Genomic DNA, 19,729 nt, shown 5'->3' with positions numbered 1-19,729 from the left:
TCTTTCATCTGCCTGCGTGCAGTTTGGAGGTGCAAGATACCTGAGCGTGTAATGTTAATTTTTACCTGTGTTCATGAAATAAATCAGCACTGTTTTGTAGTTACTTGGACTGTCTCGTCTCTCAGAGTCAGTATGGTAAAAAGTACCGGGTACAACAATGTCTATTTATATTTTTTTCCAGGTTTCTGTATTTATTTTTTCATAACTTACAGAAATTTAAAAAAATGACAAATTACAACTTAACAACAAACAATAAAAACTAAGTATATACATGTTTTAGTGCAGAGGTTTGCTTTGCAAATATTGCACTCAGAAAATAAATATTATACTTAATTTGGTTTACAATATACTGCATATATTTCATTGATAACATGCTTCAAACAGAGGTAGACCAAACAAGGCCAGCATCTTGGTCAGTGAACTAACATGTTGACTAAGGAGGTTGATTTAGTTGGCATTAGTAAGGGATTGGTAGAGGGTCATGAGTTGGGCCTGGAGATCCTGGGCGTAGGGGTCCAGCTTTTCCCTCAGGTCTTCAGCATAAGGAGCCACCATTTGTTTCAGCAGGTTGGCTCTCTGACTTAGCTCAACCTGGACCTTCTTGGTCATGGGAGCCACACTATCCTGGAGGTTCTGCAGGTGCTGGTCCACCTTCTGTAGGGAAGCATCTGAGCCTGCAGGTTCATCACACTCTGCTCCACCACGGCCTTCAACTCCTCACTCTTCTGCATCAGGGTGGTCCTCAGGGTCTCGGAGTCCAGGGAGTCTGCATATGGGGCCAGCTCCTGTTTTAGCTGCTCCACTCTGTGCTGGATCTGGGCCTTTGTGTCCTCAGTGTAGGGCTCCAGCTTGTCCCTGACCGACTCCAACTCCTTTGCCAGCACTTTTTTCAGTAAGTCTGCCTCGGTGGTGAGCTTGGTCATCAGGTCCTGGGCTGTAGGGGAAAGCTGCTCCTGCAGGCCAACTGTGTACCTACTGGCTATGTCAGCACTCTCTGCCAGGCGGGCACTGGAAGAGAGATATAATAATAGTTAGAGGTTTGCATAATGCCAATCTAAAACCACAGTTTGACATGTTTCTAGTGGGCCCAGTCATCACGGTCCTATACAACTTACTTGACTTCCTGTCCAAATTGAGACTTCTTGATCATCTGGAGGGTGTCGTCAGCTGTCTGGGTGGCTTTGGCAACATAGTCCCAGAAAGCATCTGTCAACACTTCCAGCTGTGCCTTGGATGCATCAGCATAGAAGAGGTTGGCATGACAGCCTTTTGGATGGAGACAAGAACAGTGAGAGTAGTGCAGTTTTTAAAAATCTTATACTGACTGCTCATCAAACAATGCTCTACCAGCATAAGTCAGCTTTGACTTAGACTATATGGAAACAACAATTAAAAGTTGAACAACTTGCAACTTACCCGACAGCAATGTAATGGCTAGCACCACAAACACTTTCATGACTGTGTCTTGCTGAAAAACAATCGTGATCAAGTTGAATGTAAGCTACATTAACAGACAAACATTTATGTTTGCTTTCTGAAGTTTTATTTTGAAATACAGTATAATTCTCACCTACTTTTGCCTTGTGTATCTCCCTGGGTTTAGCGTGTCAGACTGGTGCTCCTGCGTATATATACTAAAGCCAGATAACAGCTGTCGTCAAGAGCCCAAAGTCCACGAGTCCCTGCCATGCTGTCAAAATGGCTCTGTTCCTGTTTGTTACTTCTTCTGGCTACTACCACATGACCACTGAGGCTACAGCACAGACACACAGGCACACTCTTTATAGTATTGTAAGTTACGTGGCTTCATCTTGCAGCAGTTCTCCTTTGACCCCTCTCTAGAAAGCAATGAAAATATACAGTAGCCTAGTAATTAACAATCCATAGAGTCTAGTGTTAACAGCCTGCTGATGACTCCAGATAAACGTGGTATGGTGACGCAGGTGGACTTTGTATTAGACTCAATCAACATGATTAAAATAGCATAAGGCACTTTTAAAATTTTCATAGTAAAATGGCTCAAAATAATCACACATAATATCAACTTCTAAAAAATATCCAGCAGATAAAACTTGTTTCTGGAGTCAATCAGTAATGGAGTCTCTATTCCACATGTTCCAGCAGGCTGTGTGAGTAGCTCTGTATTTCCCTGACATGTTTAAATGTCAGGTCTTCATGCTGGGACTTAAGGCAGATGCCGACAATTATTTTCTGAGTAACAAGAAGATGGATAAGGATAAGGATACTGAACCGCACACAGGGTTGTCGCTTTCTGTTACGGCATAAAGAGACAAGAGCTGCAAGAAGAAAGAGGTAGCAGATCGAAGACTTTTTTAAACTTTTCTCTAGTGAATTAACCAGAATCTGCTGTAGTGACAAAAACATTTATGCATTTCCAAAAGTCAAAGCAAACCTCTGAAACACTCATACTAAACAGTGACTGAGCACATCACAGAAAAATGCAGTTTCTTATTCATCTGTAAAAGTATGTTTCAGCTGTGAAGGAGTCCTGTAGGAATTATGCAGTTAATGTGCAGGGCAGTGAATTCTCTGTTAGAAAATGGTATATTCAGAGGTCTAAAAAGAAGAAACCGCTCAATATAATTCAATGAAAGCAACTGCTAAAGTGAACAAAGCTAGAATTAAAATCATATTAAAGGTAAGATTATGATCATGCTCGGTTGCTAATGTAAACAAAGCAAACACATTAGCTTTAGAGACTAATGCATCCAGAACGAAGAATGCCACATCTAAATAAATTCTAAGCCCTGGCTGCTTTTAGTGATCTTAAAAAAGTCAAACAGATGTTAATCCTGGCTTTTGCTCTTTCTTTGTCCCACTCTCTCTGTGGGAAAGACCATGATCTCTCCTGAGCTGCTGAGAGGCTGTTTGAAATGATCAGTTGTAGAAAAATGCTTCTTATAACCTTCACTAGGTGGCAGATTTATCTAGCCTAACTCTTGGACCATACTTTGAAAACACAGTTTAGAAAAGCTGGAATAACAACAGAAGGGCTGTAGGCAGCAAAGCGTCATGGAGGGGTTAGTATAGCTGAGAGGAACCATGTCCCATTTTCACTTGATTTAACAAACTGTGTAAAATCATAATGCACCTTTAATCTATAAAACTTATCAGTGAAAGGAATAATTGGAATAAGTAGTTTGGAATAAATTTACCATATCAATTTATCCTTCAAGACACTTGTAATCTGGAATGAGACAGTCAGGGAAAAAAATTCAAATCTTCAAAAAAATGTTCTAGTTTCAAGTCTCAGACACTGTGTAGGAGCTATTTTTAGAGAAAAAGAGACCACAAGCTGGAGAAAAATAAATCAAATGTAAATACTGCTCTTTAAAAGTGGTTTCTGAGAACTGAACTATGGCATGTGTGGTGTGAAGCAGCAGCTACTTTGTCCTTCAGAAGCTGACGGTGTCTGAATATGCTAACCTTTGGCCTGACACATAGGAACTGCTGAACATTGGAATGACACGGAAGCTAGAACCATGAGTTACTCTGATGTTGGGTGGCAAACTGTAAGGCTAATAAAGACAATAAAACACCTGCTCTATATCTAATCTAAGATGGACATCAAAGAAGTGACAGAGGTTCTGTCTGTCTCTGCAGGGAGTTTATGGCTGAGAGAGACCTGATTGCAGGCCGACCTGTAAGGACAAAGTTCTAAGAGATTGCAGCAATGGTTTCAAATAAAAAAGGGTACCCGCCAGATATGAAACTGGTTTGTGTTGGGGTGTATGTATAGTGATGTACTAGTGTGGGTTTGTGCGTGTGTGCTGTGTGGATTCTCTGGCACAAGATGTCAGTGAAGACAGCAGGGTGAGGCAGGGTGACAGCAAGGCACTAGCACCTGGACTTTGGGATCATTACTGTCTGGCTTGCTATATAAGCTGCACAACCTCATGAACTGAAAACAAGCACCATCAAGTGGACCTGCAGATACACTCGAATCCTCAGGTAAGATGGAGAAGTGAGAGGAACTGTCTACTCATCTGCTGCTTGCTGTGGTGACTAACTGGTATTTTCATGTTATAAGGTCTAGGAACCATGAAGGTCCTTGTTGTGCTCGCCCTAGCTATTTTCAGTGGTGAGTATGATAAAATGTTGTTATTGTAAATTTGAAATCATTACAAAATATCAACTAATGTGCTTAAGATAAAGTGAGGGTTGAATATGCATTGTTCAAATGTCACATTTCGCAACAGGCTGCCATGCACTGATAAATAAATATAACTCTTGAACTGTTTTTGTCTCCGTCCAACAGGCTGTCACGCCAATCTCTTCTATGCTGATGCACCCAAGCCACAGCTGGAAGTGCTGACAGATGCTTTCTGGGACTATGTTGCCAAAGCCACCCAGACAGCTGACGACACCCTCCAGACGATCAAGACATCTCAGTTTGGACAGGAAATCAGGTAGTTGACCATTGGTGTCACACAAACAATATGTTAAAAAAAATATACCGGCAACAATAAAACAAATCTTAGAACTAAAATATGAATTTAAGATGAAACTTAATGTCACTGTTCACTTTCCTGTCTAGCGCACAACTGACAGAAGGCACTGAAGTAGCCAGAAAGTACGCAGCAACCCTCCAGGAGCAGTTTCAACCTACAGCTCAGGACCTGATCGCCAAAATCACCACAGAGGCTGATGTGCTGAAAGCGCGTGTGACCCAAGAACTGAGCTCAGTCAGGGACAAGCTGGAGCCCTACACCGAGAACATAAAGATCCAAGTCGAGCAGAGAGTGGAGCAGCTCAAACAGGAGCTGGCCCCATACACAGAATCCCTGGACTCCGAGGCCCTGAGGACCACCCTGATGCAGAAGAGCGAGGAGTTGAAGGCCATGGTGGAGCAGAGTGTGATGAACCTGCAGGCTCAGATGCCTCCCTACACTGATGACCTGAGGCAGAAGGTTGAACAGCACCTGGAGGATTTCAAGAAGCGTGCAGTCCCTTTGACAGAGAGGTTCCAGGCTCAGTTAAGTCAGAGAGCCCAGCAGGCGCAAGACCTGGCCACCCCCTATGTTGAAGAGCTAAGGGAGAAGCTGGACCCCTACACCCAGGACCTCCAGAGTCGTCTTGCCTCCCTCTACGAATCCTTTGTTAAAGCCAACTAAGTCAACCTTCACCTCACGTTTAACAAAAACAAACTGCATCTAAAGCAAAAATTCTCTGATTTCAAGAACACATCCATGTTGTTAACAATAGGACAACACAAGCTCCCTAGTTTTGAAAGATGCCTACAGTTATATTTACAGTATTAAAAAAAAGACAAATATAAATATAGATCATTGGTTTGTGACAATCCAGTGTTCCCCTCTTCTGTATTATGGAAATAAAGTAAAAAAAAAAAACATGAGCTTGAGTGTCTGTTGTGCTATTTACAGAGTCATAGTGAAATCATGAATTAGTGGTGATGAGGTGTAAGGATGCCAATTTTTTTGTTTCTAGCAAACTAAGGCATGTAAGTATAACTTTCAAATTTAAGTGCAATATACATAAATGAAAAACAACAATTACAGGCATCATTACCTAAATACGGTGTTAGAAACTGGAAACACAGTCTCCAGAGTGGTTATAACATAATTAAACATTGTGAACATCTAAATCAGCTTCAAAACAAGCATTTGTTCACCATGCCAATACAAAACACATGTTTAACAAATGTCCCACACATGAAAACATTTCTTTACTTGACTACATGAAGCAGCTGGTAACTGTTTGAACACAGTTAGTACCATCAGGTGAACACAGAGTCACTTCATTGCAAATATTCATGTGTGGGAATAAAAAACAATTTTGACAGTAAAAATATATTAGGCCTACACAAAAATCTGTGGGAAATAAAGCCTTTCTTGTTTGTTCAGTCTCTGGTTGCATAACCCTGCCCCCTACTACGCCCCTTTTGAGATTCAGTTGAGGGTATTGCACTGGGCATGTTCAGGTTTGTCTCTCTGAGCATGGAAGTTCATAAACATGTCCTGTTTCTACCTTGTTTTTTAGTTTTCCTTTTGTGCCAGATCGCTCCCACGCTGCCTTACCCAATGACAAACATTCCTCTGACCTTCCCCCAGCTGTAAAGGCTCCACACACCATTAAGCCTCCACACGCACACACACACACACACACACATTTCTGATTTCTGCTTTTGTCAAATGATCTGAAGGTTTTTTTAGCTACGTTTTGAATCTACAGGTTTTAAAGCTAAATGTTTTAGTACCTTCTCTCTACTAAAAATGCCTGCCAGGTTTCAGTAGATTGAGGACCCTTTTTTTTTTTACTTTATTACTTTCTGTATCTGTTAAGAGTTTGCAATATTATACCTACAACTGTTAAAACATGGTGAATTGGAGCCACAAAGATCCTAAAAAGTACAAATTGCATGTTGTGTTACCTTTAAGCATTTTACTGTCAGCAGATAATGGACAAAAACATTTTTTAAAAAGGCAAATGAAAATACACTATGAGCTGCAGTGAAGTCCACGTCTTGCTGTAGGTCATTTCTCATTTCTTTTTAAACAACTTAAAACCTACATTGTTGAAGCAGTTTTCAAATACATTTGCAGAGTCCTGTTTTCGGTGAGTTACACAACTGAGGCAGTCATAAGGGCTCTCGCTCATGTATGAATTTGTCACATGAGGTTTCACCCACCTTTCACGTTTACTTATTGGGCCAAGTATGTTACACACACAGGGAATTTGTTTCCCGCCAACTCACCAATGGCTCTAATCATCGGGGGCAACTTGGGGGTTCAGTGTCTTCCCCAAGGACACTTTGACATGTGGACTCATGCAGGCACCGTGATTCAAACCTCCAACCCTTGGGAGACGACCGCTCTACCCACTGAACCACAGTCACCCCCAATGCTAAAACTGTCAGAAAAGACATTAAAAAGAATAGTTTGGCATTTTTGGTACAAGCTCTTATAGTTTTCTTGCAGAGTTAGATGAAAACTGATACCAGTCTTATATCTGTTTGGCAAATGTGACGCTATCAGACCTGTGACCCTTTCATTACAAAGAGACAGCACTAGAAAATTCAGCAGTCCTACTCGGACATTTGGCTCTGTCAGCACATCAGCTGATACCACTCTGACTCAGATGGGAGATAGGCTACAGGAAAAACCCACAGATGTTAACTGCAGTAACCTCACTCACTTATCTAAACAGTAGTTTGTCACTTTGGAGGGGTGAGATCATCCACACTTAACCAAAAACCAACCTCCAGAGAACAACATCATCAGGCCAGGGTTACCTTTGTTCAAACCTAATCTAAAGACGCCCTGTCACACAGTCTTTACCGATAGACATCAGACATTGCCTCGGTTGTTCTGGAGCAAAAGGAGAAGCATCTGTAGTTTAGATGACCATGCAAGTTATTATATTACCTCATGGTTTCACTTCCCCACACATCCACATCTGCCCTCTGCCTTTTTTCCTGGTAGCACTGCAGGATTGTGCAGTCAGGCTTGTAACATGTGAGCTGGATGTTCACTTTGGTCCATCAACTCTGCACAAGAAAAAGAAACACATAAAATATCTCGTCGGTGTTTGTCATCCCAATATTAATTTATCTTAGCAGCTGTAATTAGAGCAAATGCTTCTGTCAACAAAAGAGACAAAATTAAAAGTTGATGCATTAGAACATTTTGCTCCGATTGACGAAATTAAATTACTGATCTTGATTTATTCTGTGTGTCTGAACAGGACTGGACTTGTTATCTAGCTGAACTTAAAGTGACACACCTCCTTAATGGCACACACTATTGTTGTAGAATACCAAGGCCAAAGGTCTTTTGGTTTTAACAGAAAAGTAATACATTTAATCTGAAGATTTCCATATATAGTGTTTAATCTAATTGTTGATTGACTATTTTCATTCATCACAAGTTATCTGAACTATTTGGTGGGTATAGTCTCCTTATCGCTTAATACAGAGTTGACCTCTTTGTGTTATCACACATTAAGGTTATCATGTTCTCACACTAATTACCAGACCAGTTGGGTTGACAACAAATAGGTTGAGTCCTAAAGGGCAAAGGTTACACACAACTAGTGAAGGAATCAGAGTTGAATTCGATAGGAAAAAGCATCTGTTTTCGTATATGTACTGCCAAAAATACATGAAAATGTGGGAGTAGTCTAACCATTTGGTTTCATAAAAAAGCCACTTTCCAATTCTGTTACTACTAAGAAATTACACAACATAATAGGTAAAGTATGATATATGAGTTATGCAGTGTTTTTTTTACTATACTGCGGACAAATACCAAATGACCGCCGGCTCACACTGATGAGTCATTAGCCTGGATATGTCTGAAGGAAGAAGACAGGGCCTTCACTGAGCAATAAAACACAAGACCTTTGCTATTTTCTATACATTATGATACCTAAAAAACATATTCAATAAATAAAGTTTAATTTATGATACAGAAATTATAAATGTAAAGTTTTGTATACTGCTTCACCAATAGTGTGTTGTCAGGGTTTGGGACTGAATTTACTGTTTTGGAGTTTTTGCATCCTTTGTCCTTCAGTAGCGAAGCTTTGATTGACATTACAAAAATCTGTTTGATTCTCAGCTCACATCACAAGTAATCACAAGTAAATAACAGCTGTGTCTGTCAGATAAGTCAAAAATATACTGTATGTATTGTGTGATGGAGATGGCAGTCCAACACAAACATGCACCAGGGTTCATAACAATATTTACAATATCACGGAGGCACAGCAGAGGATGTACTTCCTGTGCCAGCTCAAGAAGTTTGACCTGCCCCAGGAGCTGCTGATACAGTTCTAAAGAGGAATCACCAAGTCTGTTCTCTGCACCTCCATCACTGTCTGGTTTGGCTCAACAACCAAACAGGATAAGTACAGACTTCAGTGGACAGTCAGAACTGCAGAAAAGGTCATTGGTGTGAGCCTGCCCTCCATGGAGGACCTGTACATCTCATGGGTCAAAAGGAGGGCGGAGAGGATCACTGCAGACCCCTCACACCCCGGATACAATCTGTTTGAACTCCTCCCCTCTGGACGGTGTTACAGGTCACTGTGCACTAAGACAACCAGGCACAGGGACAGTTTCTTCCCCCGGGCCATCACTCTGATGAACACTTGACCCACAACTGTATGACTGGACAATAACCCTCAGTGCAATACCTGTAAATATATATTGTACAGATTATACACATCCGTACCAGTCTCTACTTTTATGTACTCTGTTTTTATTCCTATTTATCTCATTTCACAATGAGCATTCCTTTGTCTGTCTGCATTGTTTACTGCCTGTTTATACTGCTTAGTTTGCATTGTTTGCACTGTTTGCACTTTTAAGCAGCAATTGCAGAAATATAGTAAAGAGTTGCTGCTTAAAGTGCCTTAGATTTCATGTTACTTATTTATCTACTTTATTCTACATTTGTATTTTGTGGCATTCATGTGGACGGCAACGTAAGAATTTCATTGTACAGGGAAAAATGTTTCCTAACTGTGTATATGACAAATAAACACTTTGACTTTGACTTGTTGCTGTTAATACTGCTTATTTTGTTATACTAGACTTATGTTGGTTTACTGTTTACTTGCCTCTTGCATGGGGATATGTACATGCACATTAAGAGCCGATGTACCAGAGTCAAATTCCTCGTGTGCCCGACACACCTGGCCAATAAAGCAGATTCTGATTCTTACTGTTTAGTACTCTGGGATAACTACTTTATTTCTGCATCAAACTTCCCCTTTCCTATACCAGTTTCTTTCTTTCTTTTTTTGTGGAAATAACTATCCTTTGTGAAAACCCACAGCATTAAAATATATATCCCATGGTGTTTCCCTTATGGTTCCTGTATAATTTTCTTCTTTTGTTCAGTGTCCTCATAAAAACATTTACAGGTCATAAAATATTTTAGGTTCTCTGTATTTTATGACCTGTAATCCTCCTCCAGTGGGCCTACTGCATGTGAGTGTATCCCCAAGCCTGAACATGCCCATCTTGTAGTGTTGACACCTTATTTGCACGTCAGGCACTTATTGGTAATTTATACCTCTACTTCATGTAACAGCACAGTACATCATGTACAGTATATAGAAAATGTAACTGACTGGCATACTGAAAAATCACATATACTACATTCATTATTTGAAATATGAGAGTGACACTGTCGTCCAGTTGTGCCATTTGTGTTTGTGTGTCTGCCTGAGAAGGATCAGTGGGGGATCAACAGTCTGCAGTAGCAGAACATTTAGATTCAAATGCATGTGAGATACCTTAATTTACATCCTAGAGCCATGCAGGAGGATTTATATTCCAAGAAGATCACTTAGTGATAATGACCAGTGAAAAACCTCCAAAGTTGCGGTCAATTAACAACAAATCTGCAACAATCAGTTACAAAAGAAGAACTCAAACTGGTTATTTGGGAGAAAGCAGCAGTGACATGAAAAAGTAAAAGACAATTATAATAACAAACATAACTGGCAGCAAATTATAGTTGCGTAAGAAAAGCACAAATTGTGCTTGTTTTGTTTTTGTTCCAGTTGAGTATTTTTGCTTTTGCACTCCAGTATCCTTATTTGGTAGACATGGGCAGAGCCAAAGTGGTCGCAAGAGGTGGCACCAGCCAACCCCAGAATCTGATTAGCCACCCCTGGTGCCACCCCTGCCAGAGTCCTAATGTGATGCTTGTCATTATTAATGAATGAAAAATGAAAAACAATAATAAACAGTTGCCAGCCTGCAGTGAGGATTGCAGGCACGCCAAGGTTACAGGAAAAGAGCTTTTAGGGTCAACTGTAATGCTAGTCTTAATATTTGTCTTACTGTGTAAGGTTATGTCCAATTGTTTAGATACACACCACGAAAACAACAGTCACGCACCTTGACTTTTCCTCATGTTTTGGCTAAACGATAGAGCAGCTGCAAAGCTTGCTTATCGGGTGGCGTCACGGTTTGACGCCCCTTGTAGCATGGGCTAGCCCAAAAATGATTAATATTATATAGGTTGTTGGGTCCAGACATCTTCAGCTTTTCTGCTGCCTGCGCGCAGGCAGAGGGGTGAGAGAGCTCTGGACGTGTACTGTGAATTTTACCTGTGATCCTCTGAATAAACCAGCACGGTTATTTTTTATAAAATCTAAAGCGGTCTCTTTCGTCTCATTGAGAGTTCCTGGTTTGAAAGAACCGGAAGAAGCTACAAAGAAATAATAGCTTATAGTCTAATTAGTCTTTATATCATACACGCTGAATGACATTTGCATTCATTAATGATTCTTAATAATGTACAGTAATGTAGTAATGTAGTACTAGCCATCTAATTTACTTTTTACATCTATTTTAAAGGTGCTATCACTAAGTCTGAGTCTATGCCCCAGCCTGGCCACCCCGTCCGCCATTTTCTAGACTCGCCCCTGTTGGCAGCTATTTACTTTCCTTATTCAGGCTATAAAACAACCCATGTAATTAGCTTAGAAAATATACTGAATTGTTAAAAAGTTGATTGCCCAGCAATATATAAAGTGATCGGCGCCACCAGCTACAACATGACAACGCTGTTTATAATCGGACAATGAGCACTGCTGAATGTGGGCTCAGAACTCTGCCTCAAACATGTCTGACACCTGAAGGCTCACTGTGGATGAGGCTTTGTCAACTGTGTGAACTATGTGAAAACCAACTAAGGGGCCATATCTTCATGACACCGGGTGCGGAACTTTTACCCCGTTATTCTTGTGACATGCACATTGCTCAATCACCCCTCAGACATCGTGGCACGGTGGCACGCTGCGTGGAAGGAAACAGGATTGTGTGTAAATCATCATTACCACGTGAACGCGCGCCAGTAATCACTCCCCCGGGGACACGCGCAGCAGCAGCCTCCGGACTCTATAAAAGCCTCAAGTCACTGTTCAGGGAGCACGGACGAAGCTCGACCTTTCAGGTGAGTGGGAAGCTGCGCAGCACGCACAGAAGCCCGAAGCCTCTTGGCAACTGGCTGGGTTTTATGTTACGTCTCATCTAATTTTGATGTGTTAGATGCCCAGTTATTGGCTGTGACTGCTCACATATATTGTTCCTAATTCTGAAAATATCCTTTGCTTAAATGATAGTTTATTAGTTGTTAAAAACGTGAAAATATGCTTTGCTCTCTTGTGAAATTCTACCACACCCCTTTGCATTATGGTTGGTTTTTCGTGACCCTTTTTGCTTTATTTCACAGGTGTACCTAGCTGTCTATCTAACAACCATGAAGGCTGTAGCTCTCATCCTTGCTCTGGCAGTCATCACTGGTAAGTGTAACTGTTATGGTTTGCCTACACTGTGTTTCACTGGATGTGTGATTGTGCATTTATCCATGTTTTCTACTTGTGCCCATTTTAGGCTGCAATGCCCGTGCTGTGCCCCAGGCAGATGTCCCCCAAAACCGCTGGGAAGACATGGTGGATCGTTTCTGGGAGCATGTTTCTCAGCTGAACCAAAAAGCTGATGGAGTCGTGGATGACCTCAAAGCCTCTCAGCTCCGAAGGGATCTAGAGTAAGTCACCTTGAGCAATTCATCATTCCATTGCCTTCTCATTTTCAGTAGTCAGTGAACAGTCTGTCCTTAGTTACAGTACCTTTTTTTTTTTTTTTACATTTCTAACTTCTTATTTTTGCACTATGATAATTGGTCTTCATATCCAACCACCCTGTTTTGCTGCTTACAGCACTCTGATCACTGACAGTATGACAGAACTGTCAACCTACAGAGATGACATCCAGACCAAGCTGAGCCCCTATGCTGATCTCTCCTCTGGCCAGCTGTCTCAGGATATGCAGCTTCTGGCCAATAAACTGCACCAGGACATGCTGGATGCCAAGGAGCGCAGCATTGTGTACCTGGATGAGCTCAAGGCAATGATGGGGCAGAACTCCGATAATGTCCGCAGCCACATTAACACCTATTCCAACAAGCTGAGGAAGCGCCTGGACAAGGACACAGAGGAGATCCGCAAGTAAGTTGGATGTGGGCTTTCAGACTAAAGGTTTTTTGTCTTTGTCAGTATGAAACCTAAACGGCTCCTTCTTCACCACCAGCACTGTGGCCACCTACCTGGGTGAGGTTCAGTCCCGCACCTCCCAGAACCTGGAGGCTGTGAAGGAGCACGTTGAGCCCTACGTCCAGCAGGCCAGTGACAGCGCCACCAAGAAGCTGAGCGACCTCTCTTCCATGCTGAAGAGCCAGGCTGAGGGTTTGAGCCATCAGCTGGAGACCCAGGCTGAGGGTATCAAGACCCAGCTGGAGTCCACAGCTCAGGACCTGCGCACCTCCCTGGAGGGCAAGATCGATGAGCTCACCGAGCTGCTCTCCCCCATTGCCACCAAATTCCGTGAACAGATTGAGAAAATCATGGAAAAGGTCAAGGAGACCACCTCTGCCTGAAGACAGACTCTGAGGGGTTTTTAAGGTCTGTAGAGGGGAAGGAAAAACATAAACCACAGATTTCTTTATACCCTGTAAAAGAGGGGCAAGGGGGAGTTGAGAGCTCCTTTGGGTGCTTGTGTTCAGGACTAGAGAGGTGATAAGAGGAAGGAGAGAGGCTGAGATGCACCTTTTACAGAACAGTTAGCAGAAAAACATCTGCTTGAGTTCTTCCTTCAGCATAGTCACCCTCTCTTCTTCTTTTATCACTTCCCTTGCTGACTGAACACATGCACTGCAATCAAGAGTAGCCTTTAATACACAAACAACTATTTGTATAATGCTTTGTCTTTCTACTTTGAATTCACCGATAGCTGTCTGCTCCGCACCCAAGTTTTGTATTGAGTTTTCTACATTTTGGTTGGTTGTATATATAGCTGATGAGTTTGAACACACCAGGCAGTGATTGCAGCCTGTGTCCTCCTTACATGCACCAAACACAAGTGTCTTTCATTTCAGTTGCACTGAATGGTGATTACAAGATGGGGGCACATACTATAATGTGTCTGAGTTTTTCTAGATGTGATACACAACCACTAAAGTGCCTTTCTGAATTGTCTGCATTTCTTGTTGCTGTGCTTCATAGAGAAGTGGAATGTAAAATGACTTGCTGCAAAAATGACAATCAGTGAGTAACATGCAATGCTGCCTACCTGTTCTCCAGTTTGAGTGTAGTGTCCCTTGTGTTTCACATGTCATATGCCCACCATGCTGCTCACTGTAAGTGCACTGCCTGTCTCTGCTGTGTGCTGAACAGTGCTAGTGAATAAAGAACTTAAAAAGATGCTCAGTTTCCACTTGTTTGTTGCTCTGATCAAAGATGAAAAAGTAATCTATTAAATGAGGCTCAGTTACGCAAGTGGTGACTCCACAAAGCTGTTGTGTACAATTAGTTTCTATGGCACTTTGAATATAAAGGAAAAGTCTAAAATAATTTTGCCAGAAAGTCTAGAAGACTTTCAACAAGTGCATTGAGATGATCATCCTAACCAATGTCTACTAGACTTAAAGTGCTGCAAATGCAGCAAATCCACCCATCATGTTCTTTCATTAGCACACTGATGCATACGGCTGCTAGGGCTGATTATATAAGGGAATTTATCTGAAGCTATTGGTCCCTTTGAGCAGTTTCATCCACCTTCTGACACAGACACAAACACAGAAGTCTAACTCTCTCTTTACATTACTGCACAAAGTGTAGTAATTAATCTTATGGAGAAAACACAGTTTTTCCTCCCTCCCTATACACGTGCTCCACCTAACCATCTCCCTTTCTCCCATTTTTCTCCTTGAACAGCCACCCACCACAACAACTGGCCTACCTACCATTTTCTAGTCCAGACTTGTTAAGATCTCTTCTCAGATTCTTTTCTCATGATTCCAGGAACACTCTGTGCCCCATACTGAATTATTTTTAAGGTGACACTCTACCATTTATCACTTTATCTAGGTTTATTTAACAATATAAGCCATGCATCGGTGTATTTGTATGCACATATTTGCACAGACATGCTGATAGGAGTTTGCAGACAGTATGCCAACATGCACATAAACGTATGTTTGCAAGCATGTGTGTCCTGTTTCCTGCATATCATTTAGCTGCAAAGTTTGTTTCTAGCAGGGGACCATTTGTTGCATGTCTCTCCCCCCATGTGTCCCATCTGTCTCTATATTGTGTGCTATTAAATGAAAACAAAATGTCACATCACACATCTGGCCCAAACAGAAACTCTATTGCACTAGCAGTTTCACTGGCATTACATGCAAAGGTTCAAAACTGTGATTTTTAGCTTGCTACACATCTGGACCTGTCTTGGGGGGGAAACAGCCATGACTGTTCTAAACTCAGATAACTGGCTCTTGCAGTCAAAAGTTAAGCTTTTCAAGCTCAGCAGGATTTTTCCTTTGAAGTGCAGAGCAGAGGCCAGTAGAGGACACCATGTCCCTTGTTCATCTCCTCTCTTCTCCTATGACCCCTCCACTTGAATCCATGGTGCACAAAATGCAGCTGTGTTTTCTTTCTGGGAGATTAACTATACTACATGTGCTTCATAAAGAAACACAAATTCCGTGACCTTCAAGAACAGGACACATGGCACACGTGATGAAACACAGAGCTGGTAATTATTTAAGAATCACGTCACATACATTTAATTCCATAAATGACACTCTGTCTGCCCCCACATTTCATGTCCAGCTGAAAACAATCAGAAATAAAGGCAAAATATTTAGAAAAAAAAGAACAACCCCCCCCCAATACATATGTGTAGAGTAATCAGTTATCTCTCAAAAATGTGTGATCATTCATTATTTTAAACTGCTTCTTACCTCGACTAAACAAGCTTATTGTGGTGGTATTACAAAACCTGTTTACCATTTTCCATCTGTGTTAAAGGGCGCTGCATGTAAACTGGAGGAAAGAATAACACTATGACTAGGTCCTTGTTTTCGATGATATCACTTCTTTCAGGAACCAGTGTTTATTTTGAAACCCAGACAAGTGAAACTCCTACTGTAAACTGTCCATTGCTGCAAAGATTAGTCATGGATGGTAAAAACAGGAAAACCACAAAGAACTTGTCAATTCAGCACTTCGGCTCTGTCTGGTCCTATAGGGCATCTGCATTCTGAGCACTGCCTAGCAACAAAAGAAGGTCTGGCTAATTAGCAGGTGCTAGCTAGCCCATGACTGCTGGTAACCCCTCCGAAACACCCCTGCAGAGATTTTATCTCCTATTATGACCCCTTCCTCTCCCTCCTCTTCAGAGCATGCACACAGCATCACTCACCACAGGGGCCCTCGTCCAAACACAAAAACAGCCTTTTTGTGAGCTTGTTATTGCAAACTGGGAGCACGCACGACATGCATTTTCACGCCCTATGACTCCTACATTTATTCAAGAGGAGCTTATATGCACACAAGCACAAGCTCATACATAAACCCAATGGCCACTTCATGACAAAGGAGATGGAGATTTAGTCTTTCTGGGGTAATGCATGAGTGTTGGGGCATGTGAAGGCTCATTTAACTCAAGTGTAGGCAATTCATCATAGCAACAGCACAATACAGTCTGAGTCATCAGCAATAAATGGGGACACTGCTTGGTGTGAAAACAGATATGTTAAGCAGCAATCAAGGCCTTTAGACCAGCAGACAAGGACTTCCTGGCTTGAAGTCAGGTCACAGTTGTAATGAGGGGCTACTATATTTCATCCAAAGTAACAGTTTTTTTTTTGCATGCAAACTTACAAGATGGACCACATATAGCTTTGTCTGGCTTACTTCCCTTTTTAGAAAGGGAAGGTCTGGATAACAGAGACATCAAGTGATGCAATGCAATTCTGAGTAGACCAGTGAAAGAAAACAAAAAATAAGCAGAAAAGCAGTCTGCATGTGTCAGCATGCTGTCAGTGACTTCTGCCTCATAAACAGACAAGACAAGACAACATTCAGAAATGTAGGTCTTAGGACATCAGAATAAGACATAGCAGATTAATAAAAGCATAAGCAAATTAATACACATGAAAAAAGCAACAAAGGGACAGTGACAGAAAGACATTTACTCAAGTATATTTGTTCAAGTACTGCACTTAGGTAAAATTTTGACGTACTTGTAGTTTACTTAAGTATTTCAATTTTAATTTTCAATGTGTGATATTCAGAGAGAAATATTCTACTTTTCTAACTTCTCTAATTTTTATATACACAAATATAATTATCATATTGCTTTGTTAAAAGTACAGTTTAACACTTTGATGCTTTTACTTGAGTAAAAGTTTGAATGTCGGACTATTACTTGTAATGGAGTACTTTTATAGCATGGTATTTTTTCTCTCCTCTATCCACTCACCCCAACTGGTTGAGGGAGAAGGCCACCCACTAAGAGCTGGAGGTTTCTTCTATTAAAGAGCTTTTCCTCCCTGCTATCACCAAGTGTTTGGGCTTTTGTACATGATCCATCCATCCATTTTCAACACCTTTTGGTCCCAAATGGGGTCACAGGGGGCTGGAGCCAATCCCAGCCAGCTGCGGGCGAGATGTACATGATCCATTATTTATAATTTAAATCCATAAAGCCTGTTTTATATTGTACATATCTATCAGTAAATTAGTACTGACTGTACAGACTGTAGATACTGTGCACTCTGCACTGTTGTTATTGCACTTCTGGTTATTTGATAAACTGTATTTCGTTGCCTTGTACATGTGTAATGACAATAAATTGGAATCTAATCTAGACCTATATGTAATGTGCCTTGAGATGGTTGTGATTTGGCACTATACAAACAAAACTGAAGTGAATATTTTACTTTTACTTAGGATCTCAGTACTTTTTCCACAATTGTAAAGGTATGAATGATCTAACAGGCTAAAAGATGTTTAAAAAAAATCTGGACAGTGAGCTGGAGACAAAGACAAAACAATCTACATGATGTTCACAAACACTCAACCCTAGCACAGTAAGTCCAATTGCCTCTACAGCTTGATAACTTATCAATTAAATGTAGGGCTATTTGACAGAGAGCCAATGCTTAACCATAACTTGAGTCCAAAGGCACTTCCAAATAGATCTTTTATAATAATATTATCAGTGATGAACTATGTTTCTTCCACATAACATCTCACCTTATCTATTTCCACAATCGCTGCTGAAGCTTAAACTCTGATCCCTTAAGACAACATATCTTAACATCGTCACCACGATAGGATCCTTCAAATATATTTACACCATTATATTGGTGCTGATCAATAAAGGGGGCAGTGGCACCTCAAGGTTAGCACGTGTCCATGTTGACCTAAGTCTGATGTACGTCACCCTCCTTAAACCCAGCAGGCCTATAAAGGAACACACAACTGGACACTGCAACACTTCTCCTCTGAAACAGAAACAGGTACGTTTTATATTGAATCTGCATCACTCCTGGAGCTGAGGAGGATTCTTATATTTTACTTTAGTAACTGTATGATACTGAAGCAAAATTAATAACTTCTAAGGAACATTGAAGAATAATCAAGTAGGCTACTGTGTTCAATCAAAGGCTCTGCTAGGACATATACATTGGTATTACGGCTACACCTGCGTGTTAAAAATAGCAAACGTGGTTTAAGATCACAGAGAATTCTACTACCTGGACAGCTGAAAATGAAGCATTAGTGATTAAGGAATGTTTTTTGAGGACTGAAGTTTAGCAGACTGGATGTAAAGGAGCTGTCCCGCCTCCGTGGTGCTGACATATGTGGGGGCTATTTTTTTAAAAACTAAGCAAAACGTTTTTTGATCTCTTCCTTTTCCCCATTGTGCTATATTAAGTCTGTGTGCAAATAAACAGCGACATTTCTCTGTGCCCCCCCCCGTCACAGCCACGATGAGACTGTATCTTGCAGTTGCCGTGTTGATGCTGGCCTTTGTCGCATACACAGGTAGGTCTTGAGTTAATTACGACTTTGCAGCTGTACGTTTATTTTCCTCCTTCTATAACTTTCTCTGTCCACCGCTCTCACCTGCAGAGGCTCAGGAGGACACCCTACAGGAGAGGTTCACCAAGTTTACTGAGCAGATATCTGAGCTCAGCAGATCCATGAGAGCGAAGTTGCACAAACTTCCAAGTAGGCGCTTGTACCCACGTTAAATAATAACATTCACACAGAACACAGATATTTACATGCACAAGTCGATTTTGTATAACACACAAATTTTTGTACTCTCCTCCTCAGAAACTGGCTCCAGGAACGTTTGGAGGAGTTAAAGGCCAAGTTTGGGGGTCAGTAGACAAGGAGACCCATCTGCCAGCACCTCTGACCTCTGACCCTCATCTTGGGAGCCTCACATGACTGCTCTGCTGACCACACTAAATGGTTGCATTTCCTCTCAGTCAAAAGATGTCTGGTTTATAATTTGAGTGTAATGTTTTTGATAAAATAAAACCAATTAACCCAAGTTAAAATTTGCAATGAAAAAGTCAAAAATAAAACTTTTGTATATAAATTATATATTAACATCGACATATAATAATGTGAAGAAAATAAGAACTTCTTAGTGTACGGATTAAAGTGGAAGAGTGTGTTAAAGATGTCTGACAATAAATAAATGAACAGTGCTGGTCTAGGACAGTATGGCCTCCATCTTTTATTCAAATCACTACATAATTTCTTTTTAACCATTTTTAAATCTATTACAGAGTTGCAAAATTATTTAAAATTCATGATAAAATAAACAAAAAGAAATAAAGTTGTTTTCAAGTAAAATTACATA

At 41.0% G+C, this 19,729-nt stretch overlaps 3 protein-coding genes across 3 annotated transcripts in view; 2 read left to right on the top strand and 1 right to left on the bottom strand.

Moving 5' to 3' along the window:
- Positions 1 to 352: 352 nt before the first annotated feature.
- Positions 353 to 19,729, bottom strand: part of LOC109954653 (apolipoprotein A-IV-like) — a 50,881-nt gene continuing 31,504 nt past the window's right edge. The window contains 6 exon segments of the mRNA XM_020590134.1: positions 353 to 656; positions 659 to 1,008; positions 1,116 to 1,266; positions 1,417 to 1,468; positions 1,571 to 1,838; positions 7,407 to 7,528. Coding sequence (XP_020445790.1) covers positions 448 to 656; positions 659 to 1,008; positions 1,116 to 1,266; positions 1,417 to 1,456 — 750 coding nt within the window. The 5' untranslated portion in view covers positions 1,457 to 1,468; positions 1,571 to 1,838; positions 7,407 to 7,528 and the 3' untranslated portion in view covers positions 353 to 447.
- apoa4b.2 (apolipoprotein A-IV b, tandem duplicate 2) lies at positions 3,779 to 5,490 on the top strand. The gene is made up of 4 exons (XM_020590133.1): positions 3,779 to 3,972; positions 4,052 to 4,102; positions 4,280 to 4,430; positions 4,559 to 5,490. Exons 2-4 carry the CDS (start codon positions 4,063 to 4,065, stop codon positions 5,133 to 5,135), a joined length of 768 nt encoding a protein of 255 aa, XP_020445789.1. The 5' UTR covers positions 3,779 to 3,972; positions 4,052 to 4,062; the 3' UTR covers positions 5,136 to 5,490.
- On the top strand, positions 11,736 to 14,260 carry apoeb (apolipoprotein Eb). The gene is made up of 5 exons (XM_020590131.1): positions 11,736 to 11,954; positions 12,234 to 12,303; positions 12,395 to 12,548; positions 12,721 to 13,008; positions 13,091 to 14,260. Exons 1-5 carry the CDS (start codon positions 11,751 to 11,753, stop codon positions 13,434 to 13,436), a joined length of 1,062 nt encoding a protein of 353 aa, XP_020445787.1. The 5' UTR covers positions 11,736 to 11,750; the 3' UTR covers positions 13,437 to 14,260.

Source organism: Monopterus albus, unplaced genomic scaffold (genome assembly GCF_001952655.1).
Source record: "Monopterus albus unplaced genomic scaffold, M_albus_1.0 scaffold11.1, whole genome shotgun sequence".
Lineage (NCBI taxonomy): Eukaryota > Metazoa > Chordata > Actinopteri > Synbranchiformes > Synbranchidae > Monopterus > Monopterus albus.
This window is presented reverse-complemented; position numbering and strand designations above follow the sequence as displayed.